This window comes from Lissotriton vulgaris, chromosome 7 (assembly GCF_964263255.1).
Source record: "Lissotriton vulgaris chromosome 7, aLisVul1.2, whole genome shotgun sequence".
Taxonomy (NCBI): Eukaryota; Metazoa; Chordata; class Amphibia; order Caudata; family Salamandridae; genus Lissotriton; species Lissotriton vulgaris.
In genome coordinates, this window is record NC_141695.1 from 930,998,603 (window position 1) to 931,016,816 (window position 18,214).

The window sequence follows — 18,214 nt, forward strand, 5'->3', positions numbered from 1 at the left end:
AAAGAAGGCTTGAAGCCTTGTTTGGGTCTGAATATGATGCCATTCAGGGGCTTCAGATGTCTCAAATGACAAAGATGACAATGAGGAGGTGGATAACTTAATCTCACCCCCCCTCAATATACAGATGCTGAACTTTATCTAGATTTGCAGAATGCCAGTGGACTTGACACTACCTCTTAGACAAGCCTGGACTCAGACTACAGAAGATGGACAGGGTGCAGCCAAATAAATTTTGAGAGCAGGGCCGGACACTACGCAGTGTGTTGCCTGTGCCATGGGAAACAGTTTGGTGATCTGGTAACATGCATAGATGTTTGCCACATAATTATTTGAGGATGTGCAGGCATCCCTGATGGGTACGCCATTCAATGGTTCCAAGCTTATCTGTGAAAAGAATGATTCCACATTGAAACTAGCAGGGTTAGGGCATGTTATCTGGGTCTGACCTCTACAGCTCTCGATTTCCACCAGCAGTACTGCTTGGTCTCATCTATCACCAGAGACAACCTTCGCAACATGTGCAATAGCCAGCTCAGCCATTTTGTGGCTCAAGGGAGCATGGTGGAGGCAGAGGTAGAGCATTCCGCCAAGAACAACAATCGCCCTTGCCACAACTATGGCTAAGCTGCTTTGATTTCTCCAACTGTAGTCAAACTCGAGCAGTAGAGGATTGAGGGTTAATTTTTCCTTACCTGGCAGCCGTGTCATAACATCAGATCATGTATGTCGCAGATTGTTTTAGAAAGGTCATGTCCTACCCTTTACATCAACAGTTTTCACTCACATTTCAACAGATTATGCCACCATCCTTCTGCAGGAGGATCAATCACTTTTGGCCATAGAGAGAGTCCCAGAGATGGTGAAAGCTGAGGGATGTTACTCCCGCTATTTCTTTGTCCCCAAAATGGATGGAGGGCTCAGGCCAATTATAGATCTTTGCCTCTGATCTCCTTATTGCGGAAGGAGAAATTCAAGATTATTACTTTGGCCTGGGTTCCTTATGCCCTGGATGCGGGGTATTGAATGGTGTCCTTGGACTTGCAAGATGCTTTCTTTCATGTGGCCAATCTGCAGTCCCACAGGGGCTGCCTTCAGTTCATGTTGGGGTGGGGCATTTCCAATTTGCCATTCTATCCTTCAGCCTCACCTCTTCACTTCAGGTGTTTAGGATGGTGAAGACGATGGTCGCGGCCCACCTTCAAATGTCAGGGATGCATGTATTCTCATTTCTCATACCTCAACAGTTAGCTGCTAACGGCAATCTTACCACAGTTAGTTGTGAAATGCCTCCAAACAACAGCCACCATTATTTCATTTCTGTGGTTCTCATTCAGTGATCCAAAGCCCCATCTTATGCCTGTGCATAAGATTCCGCTAACGTGACTTCTTCAGCCCTGTAAGTGCCTCAAGGTCCTCCCCTTTATGATGAGGGTGCACATCACAGGTAGATTTGGACTTGGGCACTTCAGTTTTAAGCCCTGAAGTGTCCAGGGCCGAGTGTTTATCAGTGATGCTCATCATCGAGTGGAGTGGGGTTAGCAGTCTCCCTGACCTCATCCCACTGTGTGGCGAGTAAGGGACTGCCACCTCCTCTCATTGGCTAACCTCAGGGACTGCTGCCTTTTCTCACTGGCTGACCTTTCATCTGCCAATGAGAGGTGGCGGATGTTCTAACCCTCCAGGAACCTTGGAGGCTTCCCTCTTGCCACCCGAGATCACCGATGCAGCCTGGTAAGTTTGCCTTTTTGTGTAATGTTTAGTGCGTGCGCTTGTGTGCGCATGTATGTATGTGTATTAGTGTATGCATGCAGCGGCAGCAAGCTCAGTTAAGCACGGTGGGGCGTGGCAAGGGTGAAGCCGATTGACGATGGAATTGGTATACTTAAGTAAATAAATAATACTTATCCTGTCGTCCGTCGGCTTCCCCCCTGCTGCGCTCTGCCCCACTGCACTTACCTAAGCCGCCTGCCGCTGCATGTATGCTGTGAATGGGTATATGCTTGTGATTGGAAGGTATATGTGTGCATGCTTGTGAATGTATGGACATGAGTGGTTGTGCATGTATATGTGTGAGTATGTATGTGTGTGCGTGTGTGACATGCCTGCTCCCTGCCTGCTCAAATTACCAAGGACAGACCAGACTCTTTGGTGGTGGCAGGTGAACTCGTGTCTTCTCACGGCAAGTCATTCTCCTCTCCTGCTGTGTCCACTCATGTTGTTTTACCTGCATGTGCTCCCCCATTTGTCACCCCCTCTTGTCATACTTCTATGCCCTCCCAACTTCTTGCTTGGGATCCCATTTCCCCTTCACTTCTAGAAAAGTATTTACAGGAGATCAAATCTGGGTCTCCGCTTGACCCCATGCCCCCTCAAATCCTGAGTTCTCTGGATCCCACCTTATTATTTTGAAAGTCTTGAATGCCTCCCTTTCTGAAGCTATCGTGCCCAACGAATGGAAGCACGCTATGGTGGTCCCATTATTAAAAAAGGCCAACTTAGACCCTAACAACCCATCTAATTTTCGCCCTATTTCGTTACTTTCATGTTTTTCTAAAATTTTGGAGAAACAAATTAACTCTCTGCTTAATTTTCACGTGGAAACCTCTAACTTTCTTCATGGCTCTCAATCCGGGTTCAGGGCTGGCTTCTCGACTGAAACCACTCTCCTTGGTGTGTCAGAATCCATCAGGCAAAAAGTGGACAACGGGGAGACGGTGGCACTCATTTTGCTTGATCTGAGTGCCGCATTCGACACCGTCTCCCATTCCATCTTGTTGTCCACCCTGAGAGAGGTGGGTGTCGATGGTGCTGCCCTGGCCTGGATCTCTAATTTTTTATCTAATCGCACGTTTCAAGTCTTTTCCTCTACTTCTGTCTCTTCTACTTTTCCCTCTAATCACGGTGTCCCACAAGGTTCTATTCTCAGTCCTCTTTTTTTTAATTTATATGTGAGACCTCTTGCTTTTTTGGCGGAACAGGCAGGTCTCTCTATTTATTCCTACGCTGATGACACTCAAGTCATCTACTCTCTCTCCACCAACAAGCACCTCCCTTTCTCCTCTCTTCAAGCTGGACTAAAACTGATTTCGGCATGGATGTTGGAGCACAAATTAAAACTAAATGGGGAGAAAACAGAACTGCTTCTGTTTGGTTCTGACATCTCGCTCTGGGGCCCACAACATTGGCCGCCGGAGATGGGCCCTTCTCCCACTCCAACTCCTTTTGCCCGTAACCTTGGGGTCCTCCTGGACAATCAATTGTCTTTCAGGCAGCACGTCGTGAAAGTCTCTGCCACCTGTACCACCATCATCAGGTGGCTTAGGAAAATCGCGTGGATGCTGCCTGCTGACACCTTGAAATCTGTGGTCCAGGCTCTTGTCATCTCACGCATGGACTATGGTAACATCCTACTTCTGGGTGCCTGTAAGGAGGTCACTAAGAAGTACCAGGTAGTACAAAATATGGCTGTTCGCCTTATTTGTAATCTACCCGCCAGATCCTCAGCCTCTTCCCACATGTGTAATCTACACTGGCTGCGGATCGAGAGCAGGGTCAAATTTAAGGCATTATGTTTTATGCATAAAATCCTGACCGGAAAAGCTCCTCCTTATTTATCTATTCTGGTGCAGCAATATCTTCCACCGCGCACACTTAGGTCTTCCACCCAGAATAAGTTCAGGATACCACGCATCAAGAAAGCAAAAATGGGAGGTCGCTCATTTTCTCTGCTGGCTCCCTCTCTTTGGAACTCTTTACCTCCCCCTTTGCGTTCTGAAATGTGCTTCCTTACTTTCCGCAAGGGAATCAAGACCTGGCTTTTTAATATGTAAGTTCACTGATTTGACTCCCTCCTCATCTGGTACACTGTTTTATATACCCAGCGCCGGGAAACCTACGGGTAGCTGAGCGCTTAAGAAATGTAATAATAAATAAATAAATACCTCACCCAGATTTCACAGTAGTAATGGATACATCGTCTCTGGGCTGAGGTGACCTTCTGGGAGCAGTGGAGATTGGGCCCTTTAGTCCTTTTGGAGCTCCAGGCCACCCAATTGGCTCTGAAGGCATTCCTTCCATTCATCAAGATGAAGTTCAGGTCTTGATGGACAATATGACCCCCATGTGGTATTACACAAAGAAGAGCACTGTGGGGCTGTGCAGTCTATGTTTAAATGTACTGCACCTTTGGAAATGGCTAGACCTGGAGGGTATCTCCCTAGGGACCATTCAATTGGCAGGCGTGGATAGTCTTATCAGACGAGAGCTGGTGGACCACAAATGTCTTCTTCTTCTGGAGATGGCTCAAAGCATCCTTGCCAGTGGACCATATTTTGTTTGGAACTTTTTGCCAAAAACATGCACTGTCAAGATTACTGAGCACTGCAGTTCCCACTAGGATGCTCCCTGGGAGGCACATTCTGATTGCAGTGGGGCGCAAGTCTCCTATACACCTTCTCCTGGCTATCCCTCCTGCCCAGAGTACTAAAGAAGACCAAGAATAACCAGTCTCAGATCATGTTGATGGCCACAAATTGTGGCAGGAGAGTGTGGTACCCCAATCTGTTGAGCTTGATTATTTGCTTACCGATCCCTCTTACTCTTCAGGAAGACCTCCTGCATCAGCAACAGGGCAAGGTCCAGCACCCAAATTTCCACAACTTGCATCTTCCCAAGTGGATATTAAATATTGACATCTAAGCAGTTTTGACTTACCCGATGAAGTACTATGTTATTCTTTTGTCTAGACACCCATCTACTAAATCTGTTCATTCTGGTCATTGGATAAAATCCCATGGCTTGATGTGGGGAACTTCAAATTTACACTCTTCGGGCCAAGTTGCCTGATGTTTTGTTGTTTGTGCTATCTCTGACCCAGCTTGATTTTGCAGGGGGTGCTGTTAAAGGTTAAGGGAGTCTTGGCAGGGGGTGTTCAGCAGCCATAGAGCCATAGAGCGGGAGTGTCAGCCTGGTGGAGAGGTAGTGTTACCCTTCTCTACCACTGAGTTGCTTGTGGCGCAGGAGGTTAGCGGTCTATTGTCCAGACCTTCCACACTTCAAATGGCAGCAGGAAGTCGGGCGCGTAGTGGACTGTAATGATAGTGAGCATGATCGGGAAAGGTACCTCGCTCTTCACCTCCACCACAATTTTTAATCATTAAATTTTAAACAGTTTAAAGCAGTTTATTTCGTTCTTTTTTAAATAAAACCATAGGCCTGAGCCTGTTGAGAGGGTGAAACACGAGTAGTTAAACTTATTTGCGAGCAAGAGTGCCGCTTGAAGCACTGAGTCTTGGCAGATGGGTGTTCAGCAACCATAGAGCCATAGAGCGGGAGTGTCAGCGAGGTGGAGAGGTAGTGTTAACCCTCTCTTCCACTGAGTTGCTCGTGGCGCAGAGGGGTTAGCAGTCTAGTGTCCAGACCTTCCACGCTTCAAATGGCAGCAGGAAGGCGCGCGTGCAGCGGACGTGCGTAGCGGGCACGCCGCTGGCCCGAGCGGGACCAGGGGCCAGGAACCCTGCCCAAACAGGAAAAATCTACTATTCGAGAGATCAGCTTCTATCATTGGCAGTAACTCAGGTACCATGTAGGGACAGGGGAGGACTTATAGTTTGTCATAGTGATAAACCACAGTTATGTAAATGTTGTAACTAGTCAACAAACCCTGGGGGGAAAGGAATTCTGAGGGACCAAAGAATACAATAGAGAAGACCTCCTTGTCCCTGGGCCTCATCAATAGTCGCTCGCTCCCCAAGCATGAAGTGCAAACTCGTATGCTACTGGATTAGGGTAGCTTTGACGTATTATTTGTCACGTACACCTGGCTCAATGACAATTCGGCCACAGATATTGTGATGACTCTGCCACCGGGCTTCCATATGCACACACTTAATCGAATTAGAAAGGCGGGAGGAGGACACGATCATGATCAGGGAGGAGTTCAAATGTGTCTTTCAACAACTCTCTATTCCTGACTGCGAGTGCTGTCAATTTACCATCACCTTCTCACCAACCCACACTTTTTCAGGGCTGTTAATTTACAGGCCCTTTTGGGCAGAAGCGAAGTTTTTAGAGGGATTAATAGAGACGTTCTCCAGCCTCCTGATGAAGAAAGCCCACATTACCATCTTAGGGGATCTGAACCTGCACTTTGGTGATCATAGTAGCCAGAATGTTGTGAAGTTGGAGCAGGAACTAGAGAGTCTGGAACTCTCCCAGCTTATAACATCGGCCACTCACTCCAAAGGGCATATACTTGATCCGGTCATAACGAATGACCCTAGAATACCAATACACCTTCAGACCCCGGTACCTCGGTCAGATCATTATCTAATTACTATCGTCTTGGGGAAGAGGGGGACGGAAATGACTTATTCTCGACCCACTAAGTCGGTCTCAGTACCCCAAATGAGAAACTGGGCCAAACTCGGATCTGAAATCTGGGTGGAAGATTTCCAATCTTCAGGCTTTAATGCTGGAGGAAACATTGATGAAGTTTATGCTAACTGGGGGAAGGGTGAGTCCTCCGGCCACTGGAGGAAGCCGTTCCCTTAACAAATTCTAATCCAACTAACCAGGCCAAAAAGTCCCTGTGGTTCAATGATCAGCTAGTATCACTGAAGAAAGGTTGCAAAAAATTGGAAATGACTGAAGAAAGACCTTTGACCCCCTACTTAAAGAGAAATATAGACAAGCAATTAGAAGCTACCACATGAAAATCAAAGAGGCTCAACCAGTGTTCTTTGAGAAAAAGATCACACAGGCGCACAATTCCTCTAAAGAGTTGTTTAGAGTGGTAAAATCCCTAACCACGATCAATCAAGGCACCCCTTACCACAAAGCCTCAAAAGAGAAATGTAACGCGCTAGCCACTTATTTTCACAAAAGGTCACAGATATCTACAGCTCCCTAGAGGGAAAATCAACTTTGTAAAACACGGCCATTCCAGAATCAGGTCAGCAGGAGGCCGTAACTACTGTCCTATCCTTCTTCCCAGATCAGGACACCAACACGGTTCAAATGATTATCAAAGAGATCAGATCAGGCTCCCCTTCAGATCTGGCTCCTCCACACATCCTTGCAAAGGCCATAGAGGTCCTCCTTCCTTTAATATGCTAAATCTTTCCCTTCAGACAGGTAGAGTCCCTGCTGCATGGAAGCAAGCAATAGTTAAACCGCTGCTAAAGAAACCGAATTTGGATGTAGCTTTACCAGAGAATTTCGTCCAATATCATTGCCCCCATTTAGTAGTAAAATCTCGGAGAAGCATGTTCATAAAACGTTGTCACAATTCCTGGAATACCATCTCCCGTAACACCCCACACAGATGGGATTCCACCCACAGCACAGCACCGAATCGTCTCTACTAGCGAAAACTGAAGAATTAAAGATGACTTTTGATCATGGTGGATCTGCTGCAATACGTCTGCTAGATCTAAGTGCAGCATTTGATACTGTGGATTATGAATTGCTGGCACATAGACTAAGTGAAACAGGCATCCAGGGCAAAGCATTCGAATGGCTAAAATCCTTCCTGGAGGAGAGGTCCTTTCAAGTAAAGGAGGCCAACTTCTTGTTGGCTAGAAAGCCTCTGACATGCGGCGTACCACAGGGCTCGTCACTAAGCCCCACATTGTTTAACGTTTATCTACAGCCATTAGCTGATATAGTACAGGAACATGGGATCTCCGTTACTTCTTATGCTGACGACACCTAGTTTGTGGTGTCATTGGACTCCAGGCCAATTTGGGAGTCAGTTAACAGGTCTAAGGTGTCCCAAATTAAAAACACAGGTGTGAATACAATCTGGGCAAAAACTAATTAAACTGAGCTTTGTATTAGCATTACATAACAAGAGGAACAGTACTCAGCAAACACAAAGTAATAAAAACCAAAAGATATAATATATAAAAAAAAATCCAGTTTATTATATTCACAATGTTTAAAAACAATTCATACAAAACATTTCATGATTACACTTAAGAAAACAAAGTCGACGCTGCGTTTCGGTGATTCAAAAGATGTTCACCTTCTTCAGGACAGTTTTCTTTCATTTGCAAAGGGCTATGCCTCCTGTCAGTTTGGATTTAGAACAATGTAGGCATATTGAGGTGGAGGTAACGTTTCATTAAAGTCTCACCCAAGGTATACACCGATGAGAAAATGCTCAACATATGAAGACCTTTGTTGAAGCCACTGTCTTGTTTTAATAAAACAAACTAAAAGAAGCCTGCCAAGGAGCTTGTTTTGGGTCTACTTGCAAGTCGCAACTGGATATCGACTGGGCTTGAAACACCACTATAAGTTTTCTCTTCTAGATCGAAGAATCTGATCTTGGTGTGTGGCAATCTTACTATGCAGGTTTTGGCTTCTTGACAGACCTTCGTAATGAGGAACGGCCTCCCTGCATCCAACGTGGTCCCTTCCAGTTTCGAGCTTGACTCCTAAACCAGAAGGGACCACGTGTTTATGTTACTTATGTGCATTTGAGGTCATGCACTGATGTATTATGCAACTGCCAACTATCATAACAATGTTCCTCATTGCAGTTACTTCTGTGCACCACGTCAGTGAGCTGAAGGCACTGTCAGTACAATCCCCGTATACCACTTCCTTTCCCTAACAAGTTGATGCTGCAGATCCATTGTTCTTTTCTGCCAAATGTCATATCATCCTTCCACGTGTGTCAATAAGGTTCTCTCCCTGCCTTTTTCTATCCACCACATCCCTCTAAGGAGGAGGATAGGCTTCTCTAGCTGGACTCAAAATAAGCTTTTCAGCTTTTACACTGAGGGGATTAAAGAGAACTGAGTCAATGACCAGCTTTTCATGGGCTTTGCCGGTGCTAAGAATGGAAAGGTTGTGCAGAAAATAACTTTGTCTAGGCGGATCTTCTCTGTATAAAACATGCTATGCCCTGGTAAAGAAGAAACCCCCACAGGACCTGTGTGCTAATTCCATAAAAGCAACAGCTACCACAATAGCATTGGTGAGGGTTGCTATTTGGATGTCCGTGCAAATGTTCACCAGGCACTACTGCCTCGACAGTCAAATCCTCAGAGAGGGCTGTTTTGTCCGCTCAATTCTGCAGGACTTCTTTTGCTGTGAGTTCACTCCTCAGACCATCCACCTTTGGGAGGTGCTGTTTGGTACCTATTCCAAATATGTGGAATCTCTGGGTAGAAATATACATCAGACGAACATGTTATTTATCTTGCTCTCTTTCTGGTGGATATTCTGCTTAATCAGAGATTGCACACTGCCCTCCCTCCTCCCCGTTCTGTGGCATGGATTCCTATGGTTTTAATATTGTGCCAAGTGAGATTTAGCACAGTACCAGCTTCAATTGGTAATGGATTATCTGCATCTGGGAGCAAGGTAGAGTTCAGAATATATTTGTCTGATTTTGGGGAATGTGCTTATTTGCAGCTCCCACCCGGAGATGATGCCAGACTGCCACTGAGTCAGATGGTGTCATCTGCCGCTATGGGTAGCAATTAATATGAAAAAAACAGACCCAGTCTATCACCTGTGTATATTAAAGGAGTGAGGAAGCTCCAGTTTGATTGAGTATCCACAAGAAGGATTTTTTTCATGACTGGTACATGCGTATATGTCATGATGCATGTGTGCATAAATATCATCACACATTTTTTAACAGCATTAACAAAGAAACTTTTTTTCTTTTGCTGATGGAGAACAGCCTTGCAAAAACATTACCAAAGCCAATATGTCTGAGACTGATTGGCTTTGTCAATGCTTGTTGCATTTGTATTGGCACTGTGACCGATTTGCAGTGGCTGTCCATGAAAGGGACACGGGTGCATTGATAGAAAAAGGTCCACTGTGAATTAGAAATGAGGGGACAATGCAGTGGGGCACGGCACCATTGTCTGCTCCCTGATGCTGGCAGCTTCTCCTTAAGAAATGGTTAATGACTGTCTTTGGCAAGAGTTATCACAAACCTTTGATACGCTTATTTGTGAGTAACAACAAAAACAGCATCTAATTTTCCTTTTGACTTGTGAGGACTCTCAAAGTGCAAATGTGACTCATAATAAGAATTGCGAGCCCCCCTTCACTGTATTTGTTTTTGATTGATTCATTCAGATGCTCCGTCCATCACCACCCCCTTTTGTATCCCCCCCTTCACTGTAGGACATTGTGTTTTGGGATTTTATGGTAACAGAGCATGCCACTTTAAGCAGTGTAAACTTTGCAGTCCTAACATCTTTCCAATTCATTTGGCCATGGATCTTTTAAAATGGTATTCCATTTTAAGGGTGACTTTTCATTTTGACTGACTTTTTAATATTTTTTAACTCTCTTCTTCTATGATTGAATAAGGCTCCTACTAAATAAATGTTAAATTAAATAAGAGCTATGCGATGGAGTTCATGAATATATTCATTATTAAGTGTATCTGGCTAGAAAACCTACTTTTGTATTGATGTTGACATTTGTAATGATAAATAATTTGTAAGAAAGCGAAGCATGGAGCCCAGAAAAGAAGCCACTTTAGTTTCCCATCTCTTGCCATTTTGCCTGATTTTGCAATGATTGGTAGACATAGCTGAAGGTGACGGGACAAATGCTCGTAGATAGTCTAACTACTGGCAGTCCCTTGATGGAGCTCTCCGTACCATTGTTTTCCACCCACTGTACCACTCTGGATTGAAGTCTTGATTTAGGATTATGCAGATGGAGGAAGGACAGACAGGGTGGCAGAGAACTTTACTGCTTTACTCAGCCTGCCAAATGTAGAGTTGTTTGCCAGCCCCGTGATCATCTTTATACACTAGCTGCAACTGCCATCATGGCGGTTTCCGTCAGTGTAGGAAAAGTCTGACAGACAGCTAAGCCAAACTTTTCCCAAACAAACTTCCAGACAGGAGTTTGCTTTTAACAAATAAAAAAAGAGCAGGAGTTTGTATGTGAAAAAAATAAAATTAATGCCCCCCACAGCATAGTAGTTTTCTTTGATTTTATCATGTTATTTTCCTTTTTTTTACTATCCATCACTGCCCGGACTTACCTGGTGTTGAAGGATAGTTAAAAATCCATATGAATGTCCACTGTAAATAGGGAAGAAAGTCTGATGGCTTATTTCTGATGGCACCTACTGTGTCAGGTCTTTGTAGGAGGTTTCACACTGACAAAGTAAATTTTACTCAATTGTCGTAAAACTTGCAGTCCGTCTGACTCAAAAGTGGGCATGCCGACCTTGAGTTTAGTGGACAGGGTACTCTGTCACAGTTGCAATGAAGTATCTGTCAGCCAATCTCTTAATCAGCCCCCCTTACACAAATCAGTATTGACCTTGCTCCTCATGGGACCAGTTCCTCCCTAACTTTGGTCACCTTCCACATTCACTCTGCCACCCACTGCTTTTTTAATTGGAAATTTGAGATTCACACCACTCAATTCTCACTGACTAAGCTATGCCCCTATCAATGGTGACATTTGTTCTTATCAAAGTTTGAGTGAGTTGTGTTTATTGTGACCCGAGAGCACCAGGACTCTGGTTCCTTGCTGATAACATAGGATGTGGATCCCAAGTAACCAAAGCTGGTCAGTATTCAATCTTTACAAAGCACAGTTGGGTTTTTCCAGTGCCTCCCATAAACTAATGCGCACAGAGATTGAGCAATTACCCAAGGTTTATACAGCTTGTTCAAATTGGGAGAATAAGATATGAAAACCCATCTCTTGGTTAAACAACTGATAACTTTTGAGAATTGTTAAACCTTCTCTGGTGTGCTGCTCACCTATATATGACTTGCGGTTGTTATCACCTTCTGCAGCTCAGTAAGGTGAAGGCCGACGCTCGAGTAGCACTGCTGCGCCAGGCACTCGTGGACGTCGACATCTGGCTGGCTGGGGCAATGGTGCAAGCCAATGAGGAGCTGGAGCAGGAGAGGCGGATGAGCGAGGCGCGAATGTCCAACGGAGATGTGTCGCCCATGGTGAGCACCTATATTTTATTTGTATTTTTTCAACAGTTGTTACTATTGTAGGACGTGACACAGTAGTAACTGGATGGGGGAAAGCAGAAGCATGTCAGTAGATGGTGATGGTGGAGGCCAGAGTCAGGATGACCCTGCTGGAGGACTCTGCAATGCTGCATACTTCCAATGGCAACAGTTAACTGATGCACTTTAACAGTGTTTGGAACTGGTAGCAGTCTTGTTTTTATTTTGCTTTATCAGCAGAAAGATAGTATTGATTGCATACTAGGCAGGGGGATATGCGTGTTATTTCTCAGAAGAAGAGTTATGAGAACAGTCCAAATTCTAATCAACCTTAAAGTGGCGACCGAGTAAAAAAAGTTGCTTGCCCAATGCTTCATCTCTGCTAATCACCAATAATAAGCATTCTAGAATGTTTGTTTGTGTTTTTTGATAATATCAGCTAAGGTTTTGAGATATACTTTGACATTATTCACCATATGACTCCTTTAAGTGAGGGAGGAGCCACCACCTGCGAGCTACGGTACATAAAGGGCCGGACGTTTGTTAGTAGCCCATGGGCAGGGTCCCTTGTAAGGAATTTACTGTTATTAAAAGTGCACTTTTTAATGCAGCTGGTGCACGTAACTTATCTGCTGTGGTAAATGAGTATTTTAGTTTTCAGGTTAATCTTTTGGAAAATGTTCTGCAATCTCCATTTTCCATGTTTTCTACTTTCTGTTGGCTCTTGGCAAACTCAGGTATGCCTGTGATCTCTATAGGTGGTGTTTACAGGTAGCCTCACAGATTCAAACTTGCCTGGTGGCCGCGGTGAGGCTTATGAAAAGTGTAATGTAATTTGTGGTGACTTAAACAAATTTGATATTTCTATATCTATATTTTATACAAAGATACACTGATTAAAAATGCAAGGGGCTCCCGCTAGCACACAAAGTGCTATGTGCAGCTGTTGTGGTGATCTGTGAATGAGATGGATAGAGGTAAACACGTGTTACCGGGCCTTCTTGGGAAAGTCCAGTTTTCGCCTATGAAAGGTATCCCACACTGATTATGCAGGTGGGTGATATTCTATCCTCAATTTGAGCAAGGCAGACTCTCGTGCCTCAATCCCAGCATGGAGCCTCTTCCTGTGCTCTGTCTCATTACATGAGATCTCATTGATGCATAAGTGGAGCAAGGGAGCTGTTACCTAGGGGTTTAAGCTCTTATCTACTTGAATTTCAGGGAACCACAAGGACGTTTAATGGCTTGTAGAAAACTCTGACTAAATGTTGCTGGGGTAACTTTTCAGTAAAGGTGAGTGTGCATTAGTTGAGAGAGACGGTATGAATGGCTATCTTTAGGACTAAAAACTGCACCTGTCATCTTTGGGACCACAAACTGCAGGAATGAGCTGCCTGTGCTTGTAGAAGTTGGCTGTGAAGCACCTACGCTGTATATTTCTCCATGCTCCTCAGAGAGGACAGGCAAGCCTGTTCTTCTATTCAAGAATCCCTTTGGGACTAAACCTGTTTACGAGTGTTAACTGGTCAGCTCAGCATCTTCCAGTGCACCCGACCAGTGATGTAGGCTTCCTGTGGGCGTTCCTTCAGCAAGAAAGACAGGTGCTCGTAAGTGGGGTCCCAGGAGAACAAAAAAATCCTGGGACCGCAGTGTAGCTCCCCAGTAACCTGTAAGGCTTTGAATTATGACTTATTTCCTTTGCTTGGCTTTTTCAAAGATATATTTGTACCTGGATATTTCTGCCTGTTTTGCAGGAATTACTGTTTGTGAACTGCAGATTTTCTTGGACTGAAATTGATAGAACCTAACCATTAATAAAATTCGAAATAGAACAACTTTCATTGGAAGAAAAGGGTGATGTGCCATAATAAGATAAAGATGTTTGCTCCTGCACTATCCACCAACCTGGATTGTTCAACTTTTACAAACAGTAGTATTCCAGGATGATATTTAACGAGAGGCCCCCCTCCAAACCTCTCTGCTGAGTATTGATTAAAGCCTCAGCTCAGTCGCTCATCAGAATTAGTACCAGAGCTTGGATTAAACCTGTGCATGGCTGCTTCTGCCTTCCAGTCCAGCCCTGCCAGCCTCCACCATCTCTAATAAAAACATAATTTCGTAGCACTCACCGCAGCACCTTGTTAGGGAGACTCATCAACCCAGGCCCTGTAATGTGTGCTGCTGCGCGTGTATTTAGGCACGCTGCAGCCGCTATAATTATCACTCCGATTCGTGCGTATAGTTTCCTTGCCTGGTCGCGACTCCTCGAGCTGGGCCACGCCTCTTTATTTTATGTACGCTCATGGCGTCATGCGCCAGCGCTAGTGCGTCATCTCCTGGCGTGGGTAGACTGAACAGCTACCCCTCCGGAGGATATTACATTCCTTCCAACCTTTATTAAACAATAAACAAAACATCAATATGTTGATCTGTTACCAGTTCCGGGCGGACTGTCTGCTTTCAGTTCATACCCAGTCACTGGTCACAGTCCGCTGCAAGTCTCTGGTTCTTCACACCTTGAACCCCGTCAGACGGGAGGAGGGAGCCGGATTGCTCCTCAGGCCGTATCTGGAATGCTCTCCCCATGAAGAAGATAGGGATGGGGCCACTTCCTGCGAGACCCGGCCCTCCAGAGATCTCACAGGGGAGTCGGACAGTTCTCTGTCTGGAGTTCCAAGCAGTGATGGTGTTCCTCGCTCAAACATTCGTCATCCTGGGTGGCTTCCATTATAGCTTCAAGGCTTATCGGAAGTGGTTGGAACCTTTCTGCTATGAACCGGACGTATTCCTCTGTGTCCTCGGAATCCTCTTCCTCTGCCTTGGATGCGGCCCTCGGATGTCTCGAGAGGTAGTCAGCTAGGTTGGATGAGCCTGGTTTGTATTTCACCCGGTAGTCACACCCTTGCAGTTAAAGGATCCATTTCTTTATCCTTGGGGGTGGCTTTGATGTAGATCCTTGAAATAGTGGGATGAGGGGCTTGTGGTCAGTGGAGACTGTAAATGGATGTCCATACACGTAGACGTGGAAATGCCATCAGGCCCAGTGGATGGCGATTGCCTCTCTCGCTATCTGAGAGTAGCGCTGCTCCATGTCTGTTAGGGATCGGCTCGCATATGCAGTTGGAGTCCATTCATCATTGCGTTGTAGCTGCGTGAGAACTTCCCGTAGCCTGTAGGGATTGGCATCAACGGCGAAATTGGTGATCCAGGCTGGGTCGAAATACGACAGCGTGGTGTCTGCCGAAAAGGCTGCTTTAGTGTCTTTGAATTCTTGTACTTGATCGGGGCCCCACTGCCACGTGGTGGTGGCCTTCGTCAGCTCTCTGAGGGGCTTAGTGAGGTTGGATAAGTCCGGGATGAAACGCCCACAGAAGTTTACCATCCCTAGGAAACTCCGTACTTCCGAGATGTTGGAGGGTGCCGGGGCTTCCTGAACATCTCGCACCTTGTCAGGGTCTGGGGCTACTCCTTTGTCTGAGAATGTGTCGTCAAAGAAGCTGATCTTGTTCTTCAAGAAATGGCACTTTTCTTTGTACAGGGTGAGCCCAGGCTCTTTGATTCGTTGGAGAACACTGCAAAGTCTTCGGTGGTGGTCTTCCATTGACAATGCTTATGCCAATAGGTCGTCACTCACATTGAAAACCCCAGGGAGTCCGCTGAGGACTTCTCTGATGGTGTTCTGAAACACCTCAGCGGCACTGGACATCCCGAAGTTGAGACGCCTGCATCTCCTGAGGCCGATGTGGGTAGAGAATGTAGTGATATATCAAGAGTCCGGATGTAGGGACAGTTGGTGATATCCTGAACGTAGGTCAATCTTCGAGAACCACACCGCGCCGTTCAGTTCTCCCAGGATGTCATCGATGGTAGGAGTTAAGTGGCGTTTCCTTTTTACAGCTGCGTTTGGGAAGGCGCATGTCGACACAGATGCGGACCTGCCCTTGTTGTTTTGGCTTTCCCGCCACCACGATCAGGGACACATATGGAGTAGACCCGCTGACCTTCTCTATTATCCCTTGCCTCTCCAGTGCTTCTAGTTCTTCTTCGACCTTTTGTCCCAGGTGGAATGCGATGCGCCTGTGCCTTAGCGCTACAGGTTGGACAGACGGGTCAATGTGGAGAGATACCGCTTTCCCTTTTAGGCATCCAATGCCCTTGAAAACGTCGTCAAACTCCTCCATGATGGCCGCTAGTTCCTCTTCTTGTACTGCGAGAGCAAATGAGATCAGTTTCAACTCTTCTGCTGTCTGTCCGCTTACCAGCATTCCACTTCCTTCTTTGGTCACATACACTGTGGTGGGGATCTCAAGTTCCTGATGCCTAAGTTCCATTTTGAAACATCCTAAGAGTGGGATGGGAGTCTTCAGTCCGTAGGCAAATACCCGAATCTTTGCTTCGCGCAAAGGTGGGCGTGGACTCAATTGGTTATATACGTTGGCAGCCATCAGTTCGATCGAGGCCCATGTGTCTATGATGGCCCTTACGTCTTGGTGGTGAATCTTGAGTCTTCACTTTGGAAGCCACCATCTTTTCTGTCATGGTTGATCCACTGCGAACACATAATGGATGGGGTAGTCTCCTGTGTCGTCGTCCATATCTTTGCTGTCTGGCGCTTTGGCTACAGTCTGTGCTGTTTCTTTCCGGGGCTTTGACGACCTGCATACTGCCTCGAAGTGGTTCATCCACCCGCAGGCTGTGCACTGCTTCCTCCTCGCCGGGCAGTCTTGCATGCGGTGGGGCATGCCTCCACAGTAGCCACATTCTTTCTTCCTGTCTTGCGGACGTTTTCCCAGTATTTGGCGTGACTTGGCTTTCACAACGTTCACCTTCTCCGCCACGTCTACCTGTTACGTCTTGATGGGGCGTTGGAGGGTGGCCTCCATGTGGGATGCTCTGGCCTTCGATAGTTCTTTTGACCGTCCCAAGGCGAGGATGTCAGCCAAGGATTTGCCAGACTCCTGGAGGATGTTCTCTCTGAGCTTAGATGAGTAGCACCCTTGAATTTTTTGGCCCCTGATCTCCTCTTGTTCGTCCTGGAAACCGCACGTGCTGGCAAGTTCCTTAAAACGCCAATGCAATGTGTCCAAGGACTCTCCCGCTTCCTGCTTGGCCTGGCGAAAAATTAATCTTTCATAGTCCCTGTTCACCATTGGCTCAAAGTGTGCATTGAGAGCATTGAGCAGCGTCACATACGTTTTGGGAGTGGCCTCTGCCAGCGTTTTGTAGATGCAGTGTATGTCCTTACCCCCTAGGTGGAGGAGTAATGCCCTGCGCCGGTCGCGAGCTATAAATGCCCCTTCAAAATTGATTTGTAGATGATCAGTCCAGTCCCTCCATCGAGGGGCAAGGCAGGAGGGAATGCCGTCCACGATGAAAGGCTTGATGGCCGGGATCGACGCCATCCTGACTCAGCTGTGGTCACAACTTGCGGCACGTGCACTGTCCTTCTTCTGTACTGGGGTGGCAGCAGCCTGGCCGAGATCAACTGTGGCGCAGCTGGGCCTTGTTGCTACGTGTCAAGGGCACTTAGCTTGTCTTCTGCCTCGACTTCCACCAGGGGCGCTGGGGTCAACCATGTGCGTGGACTCAGGTTGAGGGGGGGCGAGGGTGGACCACTTGCCCCACCCACAGGTACTCACGATGGCTGCAGGGCCTTCACTGGTGGCAGCAGGCTAGTGTTGTCAGTGGCTGCCGGACTGCAAGTAATGGCAGCAGGCTTGCACTGTCTGGCTGGCTCCTCACGTGGCTGCAGGGCCTTGGTGATAGGCTGCAGGCTTGCTCTCAGTGTTGCTGCAGGGTCCCACCTTCAGGCACAGGCCACTCACGGTTGCCAGCTGATTCTGAGAGCGGCGTGAGCTTGTCACCGCCTCATCGCCAGTGTAATGTGTGCCGGGGCGCGAGTAATTAGGGCGCACTGCGGGCGCTATAATTATCACTCAGACTCATGCGTATATTTTCCTTGCGTGGTCCCGACTCCTCGCGCCAGGCCACGCCTCTTTATTTTATGTACGCGCATGGCGTCATGCGCCAGCGCTAGTGCATCACCTCCGGGTGTGGGTAGACTGAACCGCTACCCCGCCGCAGTATATTGCAGGCCCTTCTAAAGCAGTGACGTTTCGTTTGAGGGTTCAGTGCTGACACAATCGAACTGCTGAAAGCGCTCATGATAACCTATGCCAGCGTTTCAAGGTTCCTCCGATCAGGACTTCGTTCATTACTTCAGCAATTACAGTCCATTAAGTGGG

The 18,214-nt window shown here is 46.6% G+C and overlaps 1 protein-coding gene across 1 annotated transcript in view; it reads left to right on the forward strand.

Annotated features, from left to right (window-relative positions):
• Positions 1-18,214, forward strand: part of FCHSD1 (FCH and double SH3 domains 1) — a 309,094-nt gene that overhangs the window by 176,237 nt on the left and 114,643 nt on the right. Inside the window, exon 13 of the mRNA XM_086931360.1 lies at positions 11,802-11,963. Coding sequence (XP_086787486.1) covers positions 11,802-11,963 — 162 coding nt within the window. The remainder of the gene's footprint in view (positions 1-11,801; positions 11,964-18,214) is intronic.